The sequence below is a fragment of the Haliotis asinina genome, chromosome 12 (genome assembly GCF_037392515.1).
Source record: "Haliotis asinina isolate JCU_RB_2024 chromosome 12, JCU_Hal_asi_v2, whole genome shotgun sequence".
NCBI classification, from domain to species: Eukaryota; Metazoa; Mollusca; class Gastropoda; order Lepetellida; family Haliotidae; genus Haliotis; species Haliotis asinina.
Window position 1 is genome coordinate 40,832,368 of NC_090291.1, and position 20,087 is coordinate 40,852,454.

At 38.9% G+C, this 20,087-nt stretch overlaps 1 protein-coding gene and 1 pseudogene across 1 annotated transcript; both read right to left on the reverse strand.

Annotated features, from left to right (window-relative positions):
• Positions 1-223: 223 nt before the first annotated feature.
• Positions 224-5,466, reverse strand: LOC137257512 (uncharacterized; annotated as a pseudogene).
• Positions 5,467-7,241: 1,775 nt separating this feature from the next.
• LOC137258914 (cytochrome P450 3A4-like) lies at positions 7,242-19,173 on the reverse strand. The gene is made up of 14 exons (XM_067796606.1): positions 19,079-19,173; positions 18,519-18,615; positions 18,256-18,308; positions 17,637-17,733; positions 17,113-17,241; positions 16,369-16,457; positions 15,212-15,363; positions 14,756-14,886; positions 14,553-14,637; positions 14,197-14,351; positions 14,009-14,100; positions 12,289-12,426; positions 10,481-10,631; positions 7,242-8,874 (listed from the first exon to the last, which is right to left on the reverse strand). Exons 1-14 carry the CDS (start codon positions 19,165-19,167, stop codon positions 8,785-8,787), a joined length of 1,548 nt encoding a protein of 515 aa, XP_067652707.1. The 5' UTR covers positions 19,168-19,173; the 3' UTR covers positions 7,242-8,784.
• Between the last annotated feature and the right edge of the window lie 914 nt (positions 19,174-20,087).

Here is a 20,087-nt window from a genome sequence, read left to right on the forward strand (position 1 = left end):
TCAACACTTAGGTGTGGGTACGGTCTTGTATTCCCTGTTTATCAATTCGGCAAAAACATGCGTAATCTGGAGCAGTATCTTAACAGTTGATCGATTCCTAATATACAAGTCAAACAAATTCAAATTCGACGTGGTGTTTAAATTTGAAACACATTCAACCTTGGAGTTAGTAATACAATGTCGTATAATGCAGAAGACCTCGTGTTGGTCTGTAGTAGGTCAGTTAGGCCATGAACTCCATCATACGAACAGTGACAGCACCACCAAAGTATATGTGGGTAGGCATTGCCCCCGGGTCTCTCTCGGTGAAGTTGTGAGTGCTCGCACCATCGATTTCAAACTGGAACAAGCGTCACAAGAGATGACAAATCTAACACATATTTGATAATTTGATACACGTACATATAATCATCAAGTATTACAAAAGTCAAAATCAGTGAAGTTATAGCCAACAACTACATTTCTGTTAAATTCCAGATTAGGAAGTGGTATTTTGAAGAAAAACTGATTTTTCGGGGAGCTAAGCCATAATCGTCAACTGATTCAAAGTCAGACTTGTTGCCATGATAACACGAAAAATGAGAAGATAAAATTGTGTCCAGGGACACGGATGCCCCTGCTGTTGTACGAACAAAAATAAATAGAAAAACAAGAAAAAACCCAAAAGCAAAACAAAACCCAAAAAAAATTAGAGATCCACCCAATTAGAGTCAAAAGGAAAGAAAACTGAATTCCACAGAATTTTTTTGTGGAAAAATGGGTGGTGCAAATTTCCTTTTTCGTACAGACAGACATGGAGGCTATCCTTATATGTCCCCTGCCATATATGGCGATGGCATAAACATTCTCAAAAGAAACCAGCTGACAACTTGATTGTCTGTTAAGTTTTATGAAGTCAAAGGATCATACGGATCGTATTGAAATCCTATCAAACAGACATTGGTTGCTTAATTAAGTTCTCCCCATATATGTTCTTAATATTGACTTCCCCAGTATGTAGTGTTCCTTATGACAAAGACAGTCATTTCAAATACACAACACACGGGTTCCACTATGCTAATCTCCAGTTACCCCACACTGAAATAGAAATATTTTCTATATCCTCTGTATACCTTCACCAATGTGCATGGCCTTATACACTGGTCTGCAGTTTCCATTCTATGTATAGATCCGTTATTGTCTACAGTTTACGCGCAACTGCTAATTTAACTATGTATCATCATCAGTGCTTGTCGTTTACATTCCATACATACCCTGTATTCTCCATCCTGTAAGGTTATTTGAATGTTCATTGTTTTTCCAACAGCCATCGCTACATCGAAACGCTCTTCTGTCCCCCAAACATAATTTAACACAGTGTTCATGACGACCACGTTCCTTTCCCCAGCATAATCTAAGCGAAACTCACAGTAGAAAAGTGTGTCAGCCTGTTTCATAATCATGAGAGTCCATCTGTAAATGAATAATAGAAGAAATGAATCAGTACATACTTATACACTACTTCAACTATATAATGTAACAAATTTCGTTAAATGTGCTTGTCGAAATCTTGCCTTCATGACACTGAATGCACTCGTTACATCCGTGCACATGCCTGTATAACATATGACAGGTTAGTTATGAAACGTTTAGCTATTTGGTGCTTGTAGTTATCCATTGCCAAATATATTCTAACGTGGCCCATCCGTTGACTACTCATTGTTTTTTGCGGCCATCTTTTGAATTAATATCAATTTCTGAAACGATTTCTGTTCTGTCACTTATCTACAGACGCGGGTTGAAATAAAGAATTAAATGTGCAAAATATTATACAACATGACGAATTTAAGTCTTATCAGCATTAAGAAGTTAATGTAGATGACCAAGACATTTTATGGATGAAGCTTCTTTATTCTTTCCGCACAACATTTCGGAATCATTACAGACCCCTTCATCAGATGAAGTCAGATGATGAAGAGATCTGTAATGATCCCGAAACGTTGTGTGGAAAGAACAAAGAAGCTTAATCTAAAAACATCTTGGTCATGACGAATTCAGCAAATCCATGCATTATACACAGCCAGCATTCTTTACTTTGTAGCTTCTGTCGCCTCTGCATGGAGTATCAGCAAGAAATTGCTTGGTGGACCACACGGAAATGAATATATGGCTACACCCTGCAACAGACATACCATCACAATTCATAATTCTCTGTTTCTTTAGTACAGAAGTATCTTGATGTGCATGATTGCTTGTGTAGGGTTAATGATGATTTAATTTCACAAATGGCAATTGGTAAAATGATGGGAATCACTGGAAAAGTAGAATTCAGACTGATAGCTAAATTTGAATGTTGCGCTATTTGACAAGCCACGTTAAGCTAAGCCGTGTCAAGGAAACAAGCTTGACAATCAGTTAAGCTGGGTACGAGCCTCACTTAAAATACGCACTTGTAGTCTGTGTTCATATATACCATAACAGTGCAAGAGCCTGAAATATTTAGACGAAATTTATTTCTCACCGGATTCTGCCACCTGTACCGTCCACAAAGACCGGTTAAACTCTCCCACACTCCAGGTACTGGTGACATTGCTATGGCAGGCTCTGAAGTCAGGGTCACAGGAGTAGGACGCCACAGCCCCTTGGTAGTGACCATCGTACATGATGCTGGCACCACGAACACCCGGGGGATGACCACACCCTTGGAACTCTTCAAAAAATACATCACATACCTTAAAAAGTTAGAATGCCTGTCAATATGTCATCAATTGTGGTTTGGAAACACATTCTCTCATCATGTACGTATTCCACCTGGTATCAACTTTGACAGGAGTGAGTGAGTGAGTGAGTGAGTTTAGTTTTACGCCGCACTCAGCAATATTCCAGCTATATGGCGGCGGTCTGTAAATAATCGAGTCTGGACCAGACAATCCAGAGATCAGCAACATGAGCATCGATCTGTGCAATTGGGAACTGATGACATGTGCCAACCAAGTCAGCGAGCCTGACCACCCGATCCCGTTAGTCGCCTCTTACGACAAGCACAATCGCCTTTTATGGCAAGCATGGGTTGCTGAAGGCCTATTCTACCCCGGGACCTTCACGGGGTACTTTGACAGGAAATCAAAGTGGCAAAAGGCCTCATGGGAATGATTTTCAAATAGCATTTTCATCTCTCCAGGAATGATAATATGTGCAGAACGGCACAAGGAGGTGTTCACTCTCAACTGCTGATTCTAAGAAACATTGCGGTCTTACCATTTTACCCATACTTAGCATCTTTACACTGCATCCGCGTGTGATATCAGCAGTCTCTGGGAATGTTATTCTATTGCAGAAAAGTAATTATTTCTTTGTCAGTATACAAATCGGCAACGCGGTAGAGCAACTAGTCCAAGTCATGCACAGTACCTCCAACTGGGACCATGCAAACATATCTCCCTGAATGCATCTGCCAAAGGTAGCTGAGGAACTGAAATAGGGAGTGAGTTTAGTTTTACGCCGCACGCAGCAATATTCCAGTCTGTAAATAATCGAGTCTGGGCCAGACAGTCCAGTGATCAACAGCATGAAGATCGATCTGCCCGATTGGAAACCGATGACATGTGTCAACGAGGTCAATGAGCCTGACCACCCAATCCCGTTAGTCGCCTCATACGACAAGCCAGCATGGGTCGCTGAAGACCTATTCGGAACTGGAATAACATTGATTACCTGGAAAACACCTTGCAAGACCCAGTCGAGTTACTTCACAGTGGGTGTTGTTCTGACATGTCATTTGAGCGCATCGTCCAGAGAGAGACTGGAAAGAACAGAGTTCATACACCAAACAGATAGATTCTTTCAAAAACATTTTTTGTATTGTCGTTGTGTACTGTAACATAAATCCAACGACGAATGGACTCATGTCAACCTTCAGAAAAATGGTTTTATGTTATTTTGCCTTTGACAGCAATGTTTGAAGTACACAATCGCATCATGACCTACTATAAAATGTAGTTACCATGTCCTTAAAAACTGACCAATCGATTCAGAAAGATACCCCTTAGAGGGGTAGTGGAGGAAGCCTGTTACAGATCAGTTCGATCCCGCAACTCTCTATCCAGGTAAAACATAATTCTATGGCTGAACGCATGGCAAGCATGCTGGCATTATTAAAGGAGACATACCTCTTATCGTTGTTTTAACAAAGCAGACCTATTTCCACTTAACAACAAAATAATTTATGATTTTTCTTATTTGAAGAGCACCAAACATCTGCACTAATGCACTTTAGTGTCTGGCATTCCTTGATGACCACTTTTTCAAACAAGGTAACTGTTGGTTTAAAGTCATGTAACATTCACAGAAACGTAAGTTTTCTCACACATCCCACATTATTTATAATTTCAATCAAATATATACGCGGAAATGCATCTATGTCTACAACGAAAGCAACAAAACCCTATCCACATCCACTTGTAATATCTGATGAAAGGAGAGTCGAGTGTACATTCCTGACTATCATAAGCAGGTGCCGATGAATCGCTATTAGTGATGATATCAGGTGTTCACAAAAAAGGTGAACATATTCTATCCCATCACTGACACATGGGTTAGATGCTCACCTGAAAACATTCGGAAACACATGGTTAACGCGACAATAGGGAATTGTATCCGATATAAAAGTTTTCACCGATGCATCAAATTTTAATGTCCGTCACATATCTACCATATACCGTTTTGAAAGATTTACTGAGGCCTTGTTGTAACAGAGGTCCTTGAATATATACCAGTGATCGAACAACTACTGAGGAAAAGTCGTTTGACGCTCTTTGAATTCTTAATAAAGATATCATGCTCGATTGTTTTTCGAATGCTGTGAATGAAAATACCCAATTTGGAATATATCGGAAATAGAAGGAACGTTGACTGTTGGAAAGTAGAAATCATTCTTCTTTTTTTGATATTGCCTTGTGGATATATTATTTGGTACATTTGATGTTCTGTAAGTGTATTTAAACGCGAAATACATGAATAAGTGAGTAAAGATTTAGAGTCACATCGGCAGTGACGGATAAATATTAGATAATGTGTTTTACAACTTTCAGGAACTGGACAGCACTTTCTTCTGCGATAAATATTGACGACATTAAGGACACGATGACCTGTAGTTAATGAAATGTCAGCAACTCCAACCTTTGGCCAGTGTTTAACATTACTGAAGAGGAATCCTGTTCTGTTAACAACGATGACAGTATCGCTACTGTTACTGTTGAGTAAGCAGGTGCGCGTTTTCTTCTCAAATCCAAAGGACAGACATGATGAAGACATGAGGCATTCTGATGCGCAGGTGTAGAGAGACTGACTCCACAACTGCCTGAACACCTGATGTTCCATGAACTTGTCGCTGTGAACTACAAAATCCACCTCCGAACAGTTGTCACCACTGAGTAACTTCGTGATTCCTAAAATTAGCAGTACAAGTTTGCAATAGAAAGACCACATTTTCCCAGCCTGGATCTTCAACAGTCAAGCTGCTACTGGCACCCCTTACGTGCATTAACACTGCCAACAGCAACGACTGTTAATGGCGTATATGAAGTGAGTATGTGTTTTAGCTGGGAACATCAGTAAAATAAACAACCTCTCTGTAATCTTTACCTCCACGGCAATCAATATACCGCAAGGCATATCTTGTGAATCGGTTTGCATTTGTGAGAACATACCCAAACATCCACAAGCAGGATAAAAGAATCTTTAAGCTCAAAGTACTTCTTTAACAGAAATCGAAAATGATTTCTTTGCAGCACATTTGATATCAATCCACGTTATAGATAATGCATCAATATAGATTTTCAAGACAGAGACGAAAGATACCCAAGATCGATGTTCTAAAAAATAATCATCTTTCGGCATGTAGACCCTTTGATTAGCTTGGTTAGTAGAAACAGGGAGACCATTCAGTATGTACATATTAGGACATAGCTTATTTCTTGTTAGAATCCAACCGATCCCCAGTCGGCGTTTAAATGTTTACTATATCTGTATTTTTAATCTGCCAAGTGTAGTGTCAGGTGGCATCAGTCTAGAGAACCAGGAGTACCGGTTCTAGGCAACAACCAGTTTGGTGTCGTAACTTATAGGCCTCGCTGACTGTAATCCGGTTCACATGAGTTGACTGGAGTACTTATATAATGTGATCACAAAGAACACGTGTGGCTTCTGTGACACAGAGAGGGCTTTTTGATTCAATCGCTGTCATTCTGTCAGCAAGTGGGTAGCTGATTTCGTTGGTTTCATCCCTCACAAAGAGCTTCCAATTTTTATGTGTTTTGTTGGTATCAGTGACAGTAATTGTCTGAAATGGACAACCGAGTCGGCCCTACTACAGTATTGCAGATATGAAAATAAATTTAGCATGTAAAACTAAAACATTGTAATCAAAGACGGTACAATATAAATCACGAGCTATGGACCCCCAACAACTGAAGGTAGAACATCATTCGAGGAGGCATGTGGACTTAGATTATTATTGCTACCTGCAGGAACCCTTACCTGGATTTACACCATCCCTTCAGTAGCTCGGGATGGTAGGGGCATGATGAAGTACTAGGATTAGATACATATCAAAATTGTTCATGGTAGTCAGCAATCGAAAACCATGATCCCGAGCCGGTACGTCGGTAGATTTTAAAATTAAAAATTTGTAAAACCTATTGAACAATTGTTTTCAGAGCTTCATATCACTGAGGTGATTGATTTTGAGGTTTTTGAGGAATACATAGAGATGTATTTATTTACGGAAAGGACCTATTTCTTCAGACCTCCAAAGTGCCAGACGGACCTTTGAGTCCCAAGAAATCATTATACCGGTTAATGAACCCGTAGTTTTCACCAATTTAGATGTTGTAATGGACTACGTTATATATTTGGTGATTTGATCAGTTAATAAATTTAATTTAACATGTTCCAATGAATAATTCTGTACTGTTTCCTTTGATACTGTTGGTCTAAAAACATACACTTGGAGACTTGGTGTCTTGAATACAAGATATATTCTTTTGTTAACCAACACATGTTAGACAAACCCGTCATATGATAAGAAATTTTGACACATTTGAGTCATCTAAAATAAACAAAATATGAATTGAAATGAACCCAGTCCAGTAAGTATTACCTTTTTACTGCATGGATCCAGGTTTGCCAAACCCGTCTCATGTCATACCTTGTCCGCAATACATTGATGATAAAGGAAGTAAGAATACAATAACACACGATGGTTTTGAGAGACAGACAGATGTTTATTTGTATAAGTGGTACCAATGCCAAAAGTACATGTGTAAAATTTGAACAGTGAATTTATACGCATTTTGCAAATTATAGGGACATTCATAAATCAATAAATGCCCACCAATAATCTTCTGTTTTGCCTAAATATGTGGTACAACACAAGGGATAGCATTTTCTGTGCGAAAAAGCGTACAGAATTTATATCTTGACGGTTGGTCATAGGTAAAAAACAATAATAAGCAGATACTTATATGTTACGTGACTTTTATGTTACAAGTAATACATAGTACTCAGCGTCATAGCTTCAAGAATGGACATTTGCTATAGATTACAATTACAGTTTTGGTAAATCGTGCCGCTTGTACTTTAGCGTACGATTTAGTTGTGATTAAACTTCTGTATTAATACAGTAATTATTTATATACTGAATAGATCTTGACCCAAGCTGATGACGTTTCATTATACCCTTCTTGCTGATAAATGTCTTTGTCCAAAGCAGTGATTCAAAGGAATAGTTCTGATGAGTGAGTGAGTGAGTGAGTGAGTGAGTTTAGTTTTAAACCACACTCAGCAATATTCCAGTTATATGGCACCGGTATGTAATAATCGTCTGGACCAGATTATCAAGTGATCACCAGCATGAGCATCGATCTTCGCCTCTTGCGACATGCATGGGTTACTGAAGGTCAATATTCTTACCCGGACCATCACGGGTAAATAGTTCCATTGAGTATCACCAGTAGCATGTCATGTTTTGCGTGTCATTACTACTTACTGAATATCGTGAAAATGGCTGTGTCATCAAGCTTAGCTAGCATGAAGTATCCAGACAACGGGCATTAATGAATAGTGGGAAAATGTTCAAATTCAGATGAAATGAAGTTGTTCTGTATCCACCACCGCTGTCTATAACTCGGAAAAAAACAGAAATTCATAAAAGGAAGCAATATTCAAATAATTCTTTAAACACATCAACTGGGCGGCATTCCTGCCTGGGTGATTATCCACATTTCATACTTGCTGCACATACAGTCTAGTTATCAGTTATACGATTCAAGGCATTCATCAGAGGTAATAAAATGCTCACAGTCACTGAAGTAGTGATTGCGTACAAAGTCATGAAATTATTCCCCAAATGGATTATCAATGTTATTCGTGTCTACTGCGAGGTGGTGGTGGTTATTTAAACCATTCCTTAAATTATATGTTTTCATATACTTTCCCAACAAAAACAATATTGGAGCTTTCCAGAAATGACGACTGTAACTTTCCTTTGTTGCAGCAACAGTTTCATCTAAAATATTGTTTTCATTTCAGATTGTTTTATGTCACAAAGTGTTTTAAAATCCTTATATACCGTTTGGATAATGTTAAAATGCAGTGTGCTGTTTCTGTTTTTCTGAATCTATTTTGTAACGCATACTTGTGTAGTTAAGTCTGTTCGTATTCACGAACCATCTGGGCCGTTCACGAGTGTGTTGTGGACAAGAGCGTGAGTGTGAAAGAGTGGGTCGGCCTCAGCAAATGGAATGATTAGGCTCTGTCCCGGAGTTCAATCCTCAGCTTGATTGCCTGTTTTGGTACAATTCGTCCAATGGTTGGGTACTCCAACTCCAGCAAGTCCTGTAAGGAAACATTTCACACACCTTTTTAAATGTCTTTTTTAATGCAAACATTTTCATCCCCAAAAGACCAGGGTAGCTGGTCAGAAATGTCGAGAAAGGCATCAGCGTGGGGATATGCTGGACGTCCTGGTAGGTAACACCAGTGTGGAAATTGTGGAAACACGAAGTTAGGGGAATTGATTGATACACGATAAGCATCCAGTTAGGTCAATAATGTTGTATCAATAACTGTGGCAAACCCAGACCTTTGCTTGAGTCTACAATATGGTTAATCTTTGTGTGAATTTTATGGAGTTCTTCCCGACCAACGAAATATGTGAGGGAGTGAGTTAGGATTGAAGGTCACATTGCCATAATTTCAGCCATAACGTGACTAAAAATAGTTCTAGGTTCATAATACATACATATAACCTATCAAACCATGTCTGCGAAGGACTGTAAATTCACCAGATTATCACGGAATGAAACCATCCGTCCTCCTCCTCCCCCCCCCCCCCCCCCCCCCCGTCGCAAATTATCAAATAAGAGTTCGAAAGTAAAGTGAAAGTGGGAGGCTTATTGTGCCAACAACACGAATGTCATTGTGAAAATATGCAAAAATATAGACACTGCTTATAAAAAAAACATTCAAGGAAAGTCTTGGAAGTCAGTGAGGAGAATCCAGTGAACCGTTCAAAAAATAACTGTGCCTTGCACCCTTCCTAGATAGATGTTGGCGTCAAGTATGAAGAAAGTCAAGTGAAGGGTTCTTGAGGTATCTCGCTCACAAGCTTAACATGCAGGTTAACATGCCTAAATCTTCAAAGTGTCGCCATGACCTTCAAAACAAGTGAAGGTCCCCAAAATCAACTAGGTGAACGATTAATATGCTAAAGTGTCGCCATGTCTTTGCACATTAAGTGAAGCGCTACAGAAGCATAAAGCTTCGCTTCAACGATGAAGAGAATCCAGTAACTAGCTCTTGAGGTATCTCACTGACAACCTTTACATGCAGGTTAACATGCCGAAATGTTCAAAGTGTCTCCATGACGTTCAAAATCAAGTGAGGTTCCCCAAATCAACGGAGTGAGCGGTTCTTGAGATACCGACAAGGGTATAACGCTAAAGGCCAGAAGGAAACCGTGAAATGAAGGCCAAGTCTGGTTGGGACCTTTCTTATACAGTGATGAACCCAGGTACCAATTATGAAAAGAATCTAGTTAACGATTCTTAAGATATAACAATTCGTACGTGCGTATGGACAGGCGGACGGAATGAGTCTACAAACGTAATAATATATCCCCTGCTTCGCGCTAACCGCTAGCTAGCATATATTTTTAAAAGCAGAAGTCTATTTTTTAACACTACAATGTAAAAATGGGCTGTTGGTAGCCAAAGACTGAAAGTATATAACCATACTAGGTACGAGCTAATGATAATGTAATATTTCGTAATGACCTGAATGATATGTGTTAAGACTGCCAATTAAGGAGCATAAATGAAGCAATATGCACTATATCTGTATGTGTATCTTTAATAATATATGTACATCAAAGACACGGATGAAACGTTTTAGATCTTCTTAGATCCATATAAGAAACATAAATGAAGCAAAAGACACTTACAGGCGTACCAGGCAGTGTGACAAATTTAACTTTTCGGAGGACATGGATGATGGCAATCTTCATCGTAAGCATAGCTAGTCTGACTGCAAGACATTGACGCTGACCGTAACCGAATGGAAGCCAAGCAAGTGGGTTGATGTTGCCTTTCCATCTGAAGACGAATGAGGGTGACCGATGCAGTAGTCTGATAGTAATACGACAGTATATAAATCAAATATACGGGTCAACTGATATATAGTACGTGTAAAGAACCGGACTTACAATCCATAGCACTATGAGTGTCATTATAACGTTTAATGTATTGACAAACGTGACACATCGGGACATACAGACAAAATATCGAACTGCACGTCGCCTACAGCGGAGTCCGTCTGCGCTGAAACTTCGACGAATGGTGCTGCTGAATATCCTTGCATTGTTAACATGGAAGTGTTCTGCCTGAAGATCTGCTGCTTTAAGGAATCTGCTACGTAACGAAGTGTTAATTATGTGATGTCGTATCGGATTGTTGTGACCCTGGACAGCCTGGTCCAAAGACCCATTTGCTTGAAATCTCTGCCACCGTCTACCAATAACACCCTGACTCCAATTAAAGAAGAGAGCGAGCTATCTGCTGCGACTGACGGAATTCCAAAAGGCTTACAGCCTGACCCTCCTCAGCAAGTGTCAAAAAAGTGTTAAGCTGCAGTTTCAAACAGGTGACTGAAAAAGCATCAATGCGTGTGTATTGTCCTCTACTTTCCATGGATCGAGCGACATTCGTAACAGAATTTATCTGACGTTAAAGAACCTAATAATGACACTTCAACGGCCTGATGTGATTTTTCCACACTGTTAAGTAATTTCGTTGAACATTCAGTTGGATATATTTAAAATAAAAACACAGATTTTGCAGCTTTTAAGAAATACTGTTACCAAGAGCTTGAACTTTCATTAATGCCGCCGGATATACATTACGTTTGATAAAGCAAATATAAACACATTATTTGTGACTGTTTTGCACTGAAGCGGATGCTTTGAACAACGTCTATTTTCATCGTTCTTCGAGGTGAAAAGATAAATTGAGGTCACTTAATTCATATATGACGCATAACGCATCTAGTATGATCACTTTTCCACTACATTCTACTTTCTAGGTTCCGTGAACATTTTAACACATTTGACCAAATACATTTACCTTCCTCAAATGCAGACTTCCAAAACATTTAATACAACTGAAAAACCGTATAGGAGACGTCGGCTCCAACAAAACATTGCAAAGTTAATCTACTACTCAGCTGCTGTTGCTGAAATCTGCATTGGTATATTGACTTGTGACTTTGTATACCTTGCTCTCGTTGCATAATAATAATAATATCTGAATATTTTAAACTTGTCTTTGTTCTGTTTTGCTGGTTCACAAGGGGATTTCTTACATTGTTGTCACGGTAAATTCTTAACCGTAACAGTATCAATATTATTAAAAAGGGCATTTGTAATGCATTGCATTCAGCACCAAGGAGAGGCACAGTCGAAGCGCAAACATACACTATATCATTGTTATTACCCCGAATTACTAATGTTACGTCAGCTCAACTACAACAACGTAGTTCTACGTCCACTACGATTTTATCTCCTAAATGTACCTGACATACTCAAATTGAAGTGTTCCGGTCATTCACCATTTGTTTTGCAGGCTTGCGTCCCTTAGGAGTGGCTGATAATGACCATGGATTCGAACTCCAGTTTGACCCTTATTGTGTTTCTTCTTTTATTCATGGGGACATGCATATCTATCTCTATCCTGAACAACCACCGGATCTACCTACCGATCAGGTAGAAAGGTATCTGGTTCATCATAGTAGTCTGGGTCTCTCTGTATCTCCAACGAGGGTATGATAACAGTTGAACCTTTAGGGAAAGTGTAACCCTTGATGGTAACTGTGTTTGCTGTTTCTCTACCAATGCTGCAAAACCGAAGGTGAGTGACCTGTTGCAGCTGGGCAAGATAAAGACCTTGTGAAGTCATCCTATCTTTCGTTATGAACATAATTAATTATGAAACATGCTGTTTCTATTGGATGTGAGCCATCCTCAGCAGACTGTGGTCTCACTGAAAAAAAGCCTTACATTTTAGGGAAACAGTTCATGGCTGGTATGTTTTATTGATTTGTTAGTGCTGTAATTACATATTAAGACGTTTGGAGAATCTCCCGATGTAGAGAATCCATCCATTCATTCACTCATTCTGTAATGAGAATGTTTTTGTCTATTTATAATGTCACAACAATTAACTTTCAGTTGTTATGTGTTTCAGTTCTTTTGGGCGTTGATCTCCTTGAACTTAGGCTAATTATGTATTTTCATCTTATAAGAGTAAGCTGTAGTTACTTCCCTTTGTTTTACTCATGTCATCTCTAAAAGACGATGGGATGCCAATAATTTCTAAATGGTGGTGATAATGCAAACCATGAAGTATCTTGAATTATTATGAAAGGTATACAAGGGATGTTGGTGACATGTATGACGGGGACTACTTTGGACTTAGGCTCATCTGCCTGCTTACATCACTCACGTAGTGGAATGTCCAGTTGTCCCATAAGTAACTCCATTTCCTCGCCGGACAGTGAAAGAAGGGCACGTGGCTCAAGAGTGAACGTAAGTTTTTCCTCGCATTTTGATTATTTAGCAAGTATATCAGGTTTTGTCATGTGGCAGACGGGTCAAGAACGTTACAGACCTTTCTGTAATAGCTTGACTAGCAATTGCACGTTAAGCGAGGACATCTTCCTAAGTATCGGAACAAGGTCGCGGAATCGCTCGAAATATGGCATCCTCATAAGCAGAGACGCGTTTAGATGTCCATTTCTCGATATAATTAAAATACGTCTTTATTCACAGTGTAGGCTTTATTGCGTCAGTAATGTTTCAATTATCGTCGAAAAGTCAAACTGTACATTTTACATGGAGGTGTTCACATGATGCAAACATACTGTCCATTGCGTAGTGATTTTACTGCCTAGGGAGTTTGTAGTTTTAACAGCCGTGTCTTGAATCGTTATTCTAGAGTTATTTGTTGTGAAGATGAATGTTTTGTTCATGACTGCTGTAGTTTCTGAATGATATACTGATGGTAAAAGTCAAACAGGCCCATAATTTCAAGTCCGACCACTCAAGAGGCCACATCTGCATTGAACAGTTTACAACTGAGAACGATCTTCAGTTTGTAGATCTGTTTAACATGGGAAAGAGACCAATTTAGATTTGTGATCCAATTGTATTGCATTAGGAGTGTGCACTGTTATTCATTGTAACCGTGTCTATTTGTTTATTCAATATGTAATTGAACTTTGTACACTTGTTTTTGTTTTGGTTTGCTGGTTTAACGGGACACACACGTTTTTTTAATGTTAGTGATTTCTAAACAGTAACATTCATTCATTCATTCATTCATTCATTCAGTCATACTATAACCATCCCAGTTATTTCCATAACTCTCCTGATTCTCCTGATATATCTGGAGAAAAGTCACTCACTCACTCTACTTACAATGTCAATGGTGGGTAAAGGCGGAGAGTTTCCCTGATGACATGATCAAGATATTCCATATTCCGTACATTGTCCCAGGTCGGTTCCTCCTGCTGCAAAAATGGCTAGTTTGATACTATGAAACTGGTAACATCAGACTAAATATTTAGAAAATGGTTTAACGGTTAATATCTATAACAATTGCATACATCACCGACTACTGAGTGTATTTCGTCAAAGAGAGCCTTCTGTACATCGGGATGAGTAGCCAGGGCATGCGCCAGGAACGAGAGGGGCACTGATAATCCATCAAAGGTAGCAAGGAAGAGCATCCCTTGTGCATGCACTTCATCGAATGACACATCTGGAGGAAAAACACCACAAGACAAAAACCCTTTACTGAATGAATCTGAAGCGTAAAGAATAACAAATACTCTCTACCGGGACACATTCCGGATACTGCAGTTAGACTTCATGTGACACAATATAAGTACATACACATACACAGTTATTAAATTTACATTTAAACTTAACACGAATTACGAAAAAGGATACGGTTACTCACGGTTACATGAACGCAGAGGCGGTGTTCCTTCGTGAACATTGTTCTCATTGGCGTCAATGAGTATGTGTAGAAGGTCCACGTGTTTCTACAAGAAGCAAGTGCTGGCATATTGCTGCTTGTCACTAAACATAATAATGCTAGGGCTTTGTCATGCTGTCAAGTCTACTTTCTTCCGAATAAAACTAATGTGGAAATTGACCTACTTGTGACTCAGGTTGCTTCTGCCGCTTGTTAATGATAGATTTAACAAATGTTCTCAGGAAATAGAGAGCGCTTGTTTCAAAAGTGTGCACTCCACAAATTTTCAGCATTGGCTTGATGACTGGAAAAGCAACTGTAAATGAAAACAGTGATAAACAGGTCAGTTACATCGTATTATAATGTAGTGTTCATTTGAACAAAATTACTTTGTAGTTCTAACCTCTTGAGAAAAAAATATTATATTTTCTGTAAAATGGTTCAGACGCAAGGGCTATTCACTAAATCTGCACCTTTTCACTCATTCCCCCAGAATGAAATTATAACAGTAGTTTAAGTGGGGTTAATAATGTATGTGCAATGAAGACAAAAGGTTCAGTCATAACATTGTCATATTTGCTTTAATGTAAACTGCCCATGCAAATAGTTGGTTTACATCTTGAGTGTATCATGTCTCTTACCAGATAGAAATAATAATTTCCACTTCCTGAATCCGCGTGCAAATATTTGAGTCATGTTGATGACAAGAGGGTGGTTGAAATCTTTCTGCGTGTTTATTTGAACCCCTAGCGTTGTATTGGCAATTGTGTCCAAGACGTATGGAACGAAGTACCTGATGAAAGAGTAGGACCATTTCATTAAGTGTCAGTACCACATAATTATGAGTGAGTGAGTGTGTTTTTACGCCGCTACTTGCAATATTACAGTAACATCAGGGGATGCCAGAAATAGGCTTTTCACATTGTACTCATTTTGGTCTTCGGCGTGACGAGCGAAAGCTTTAACTACAGCACAACCTCGCCACCCTATTGCCAGTATGTTTAGTGAAATGGTTTTCCGAGACTAACTACTGTCATTAATGTGATGTTAACGTTTCATATTTACATTCACAAGAAATACTGACGTTGAACACATATATTGCAACATTTCCGTACTGTATATTAAGGTAAAACGTGGGAGTTAATTGTTCTCGGGTCCATATCCTCTCCGTCTATATGCACATAAGCTTATACTTTGGTATGCTCTTGTCTCTTATTGTATTGACTGAAGTGATTTTCCATAAATATGATAATATTTTGCAACAAAACCTATCCGTGCCCATAATTAAGAAATCTTTGTTCAAAGAAGAGTTGATGGTAAAGTTCCGACTGTATGAACATGTGTATATTCAACACCGAAATATCAACACTGTATGACGGCGGTCTGAAGATAATCGAGTCTGGATCAGAAAATCCAGTGATTGACATCATGAGATATGTTGACAGAGGCAGTGTTGGTGAATCTCCATCAACAGTGATGCCACTGGGTGCTTGCGAGTCCCACCCCGGCAAATTCAGATACTGATCGGAATATACACAAGTTTAAGTAGAAGGAATTGCAGAAATCATTTTGACCTTTGAAAGGTCAAATTTAGAAATGCCCACACCATGTCTGTCTCGAAACTCATTGTAGGTTTTACTGATGGATGAATATGATCATTACTGAAATCAAGACTGCATTTGAACATGTATGAAAACTCTTTTCACGTCCAGAACTCACACATTTGAAAGTCTATGAACCTAAATCCTAATTATGCACATTTTGTAGAATGTTTGATGTTTCACTAAGGTACACATACTCTCTCACACAACATGGTTCCTGTTCCTCTGCAGCCGCGCCCAGGTTCGCTGCTAATACAGCTGCTACTGCGTTCAACTGTCCACACATCTGTAATAAAGAACATACATTACTCGAATTTAAGAACGGTGTCTGACATCAATTATCATTTGTCCTTACAATGAGGGTGTTCGTATACACTAGACCTTGCAATATTCCAGCACTAGATATATGGCGGAATTCTGTTTGCGTCTCCAGACATAATCAGGAGTCAGGAACAGAGAATATGGAAATCAACATCGTGAACATCGATCTACGCATTTGACATGTGTCAACCAAATCGAGTAAACCATTGGTCGCCTTCTACGTCAAGCATGATTTACTGAAGACCAATCGTAATACGAGGGTTGATCAAAACCTCTAGGCCTACATAGCTTCTAGACTGGTGACACCAACTAATCTTAGGAGTCTTGTTGGCCCCAAGCGACCTTCACTATTTCCAAAATTGAAGGAACGTCTCCGTGGACAACGCTATGACGGTAATGACGAGCTCAAGTCTGCTGCACTCGTATGTATACCTAAGTATGCTTCAAGGACCTGTTTGATTTCGAACTAGCTGATCTATTTGAGCAAAATAACTGAAATGCTGATGAAGGATTCTGTCCAACAACACTCCTAAGATTACTTGGTGTCATCAGTGTAGAAGTTATGTAGGTCTAGAACGTTTTGACCATGTACATATCTGAATATGCCTTGAAGTACTTACATGTCTAATTTTTGATCCACTGAATGCTGCCGTCATAATCCTCCTCAGCCTATACCACTGGGCATCTCTGGAAAAGTTTAGAGCTGCCCCAAATGCGAGCTGGTTCACGTCTATACTACTTATCACTGTCTGAATTAAAACGAAACATTATCGTCTCAAATATTGCTTAAATGCATCTGTGCATGAATAGACCTTACACCAATAACCATTATTGGATTCAAAACATAGATTCCTCACATTCTGTATTATCACCGACAAGATTCATGGTGATTAGAACATGTAGTTCAACTCCCATTACCTCGTTTACAACTGATATATAGACGTGAAACTCATTTATCATTTACAGAATTGTATTAGTCCTGTCTATAGAACAATAAAAGAAAATAGATAATCCGTCAACAGCTGTTTGAAAATAATAAATTTCAGTATCATACATTCATGTCATTCATTACTTGCCACAAACTAAGCAACGGCACGTACGTTCATGCTAGCAAGTAGGTGAGATATATTGCTATCAGCCACACCTTTCGATTTGTAAAATTGTCAAATTTCTTCACAAGGACTTCTTTCAGAATGTCCATGTCATGCACGATTATGAATGGTTGGGCTCCAACGTACTGCCTGAAACCCAAAACATTTAAAGACGATTTGCAAAAAGAGAGCAGTTTCCCTTTAGTTTATGTGAAACAATGCCTCAATACTATAAGCTTCTGTCAATGGTAGCACGACCTGATATACGTCTCTTTTTAGCAGTGTTCCCTTCGGAGGCGTACATCAGACAGTATTAGGGAGAAGCATATAACGTTTTTATCTTACCTCCATGTTCAATGTACAAAATATCATTTGAGTTTATAAAGAAGATATCGACCATATGGCATGTAAACAAAATGGCGTCTGCCTCTCGATTGGATTTTCGGTTACCATATAGCAGCGGATAATATTTTTTTTCAGTTGTCACTAGCGGGAGGGGTGACGCGGAAACTTCTTAAAGCGTCATTGCCCAATGAAGATAAAGCATTTTACATAAAAAATAATCATACGCAATGAAAATGTTTTCCACTGCGTTCATGCTTGAATATTTACATTCATTCCTACAAATAGAGTGTGTACTTACAGAAGGATAATATTCAGTTTTCTACTCACCCGTACACTTTCCCGTATCGTTTTCTTAGCCGGCGTGAAGGATCCACAAGCCCCTTTCAATTCACAAGAGCTACGTAACTCATATCATTTAATTATTTGTATGAATGTGCTAAATGCATACTGTAATCTCATGCATTAGGTAGGATGCATACGTACAAGTACAACTAAATGTTGACGAATTTCACGATCAGCATTGAAAATGAATATTCAAATTGCATAAATGATTACTTATGATTTAATAATATGTTTAATAAACCAATCACTTTAGTTGCAAAATGCGTGAAGTTTCCAAGGAATATTGTTGGAGCGGGTCCAGGTATTCCAGCGCTGGAAAGTAGTCGCAGACGCCATATTCCATATCTGGAGACAAGTATATAGTTCCTTTCAGTTGGGTAGTGCAGGTGCCTGATTCGTTATATGTGTGGCAAAAGGAAGTTTGTTTGCTTAACGTAGCTTTATTCGGTTTCACCAGCATGTGGGAAAGGAAAGCTGAAACTTGGTGATAATTTCAGAGCTTTAACAATTTCAGAGCTTTAAAAAGAAAGATCATATGATTCTGACAACCAATGATTGCCCGATTATGGTTTGGTGCCGTTCTTAGCAAGATTCCAGAAATATCACGGCCAATGACTCAGACTGTACCAAAGTGGGGAATTATACCCGGGGGACAAATTTGCGCTTTAGCAAGGCTACCCCCATATTCTTAAATGAAGTATTGTACTTGAATATTCCGTATTTCCTGGTCCCCCGCCGTAATATTGCTAAAACATTGCAAAAAGCAATGCAAAACTGAACTCACTCAGTATAATATGCGTAGACTTACATGTACATCAGCAGAAATATGCCCACGACACAGCAAACAGCAGGAGACACGACACACCACCTTGTCACATCCATGGCTGAAGGCTGCATATGTTGCAAATCTCTCCTTTGAAATATGCTTATTGTTTATATCAAATAGCTGGAACCATATTAGGTAATGTCGTCAGGGTGATGCTGTTACTAGCCAGTCTGTTGGTTTTCCAGATCACTCACAGATTGTGAGGAGATAACTCATCTGATTCATATCCGTGCCGTCAGATGTTGAACACGTGGCGTTTACATCGTTTAAAACGTTTTATTTCCAGTGATCGAAATAATTACATCGAAATTCAATAGTTCGTCAAACGAATACGCACGATTTATGAAAGTACAATCATTAATCTGTATATATATGATTCTGGATTCAAGTCGGCATTTATTTCTACAATTTGGTTGGAAATGCTATACCCCAATGTGTTGTGATGATGTCGTTCAACACGTTACACACATGTGAAATTTTAGCTTTTCAAGCATAAGGCATCGAGAATAAAATTAGGCCGACTACGTTTTGACCGCCTCCCGTAAAATATCATTTTGTCAACGACATCTGCTAACTAACACGAAAGTAACACGCTGCAATGAAACCTTGTGAAATATAAGTATGATTTGTGTAAGATACTGCATTATCAGTTAAACAAACGGCTTTTATAAGATGTATTTGTATTTCCCTCAAACGGAACGAAAGTAGGCACCCATAATTAATGAATTTAAACGCTGATGATCAATGTCGTATATGTATGTGCTCCTTAATGAGTTGTAACTGATAAAGAAACATAACGCACACCCAATGATTTAACGAGGTGGTCCTGAGCCACGGTCGCTGGCTCTAATTAGAAATATGTTCCTTGAAGGGTTGTGAATGAACGTCTCTGCACCACAGTCAAAGCCGTTCTCTTTACTGTTTTCGACTTCCGAAGAATATCGTGCCAGTAATAGAAATCCCTGTGGGAGCCATACACCATTTGCATGGG

Excerpts from the sequence above, each read along its gene's own strand:
- LOC137258914 (XM_067796606.1), bottom strand. The coding sequence starts at position 19,167 with ATGCAGCCTTCAGCCATGGATGTGACAAGGTGGTGTGTCGTGTCTCCT. Across the intron at positions 18,616-19,078 it reads ATATTTCTGCTGATGTACAT|ATATGGAATATGGCGTCTGC; the intron begins GTAAGTCTACGC and ends ACTTGTCTCCAG. Across the intron at positions 16,458-17,112 it reads GTGGATCAAAAATTAGACAT|ATGTGTGGACAGTTGAACGC; the intron begins GTAAGTACTTCA and ends TCTTTATTACAG.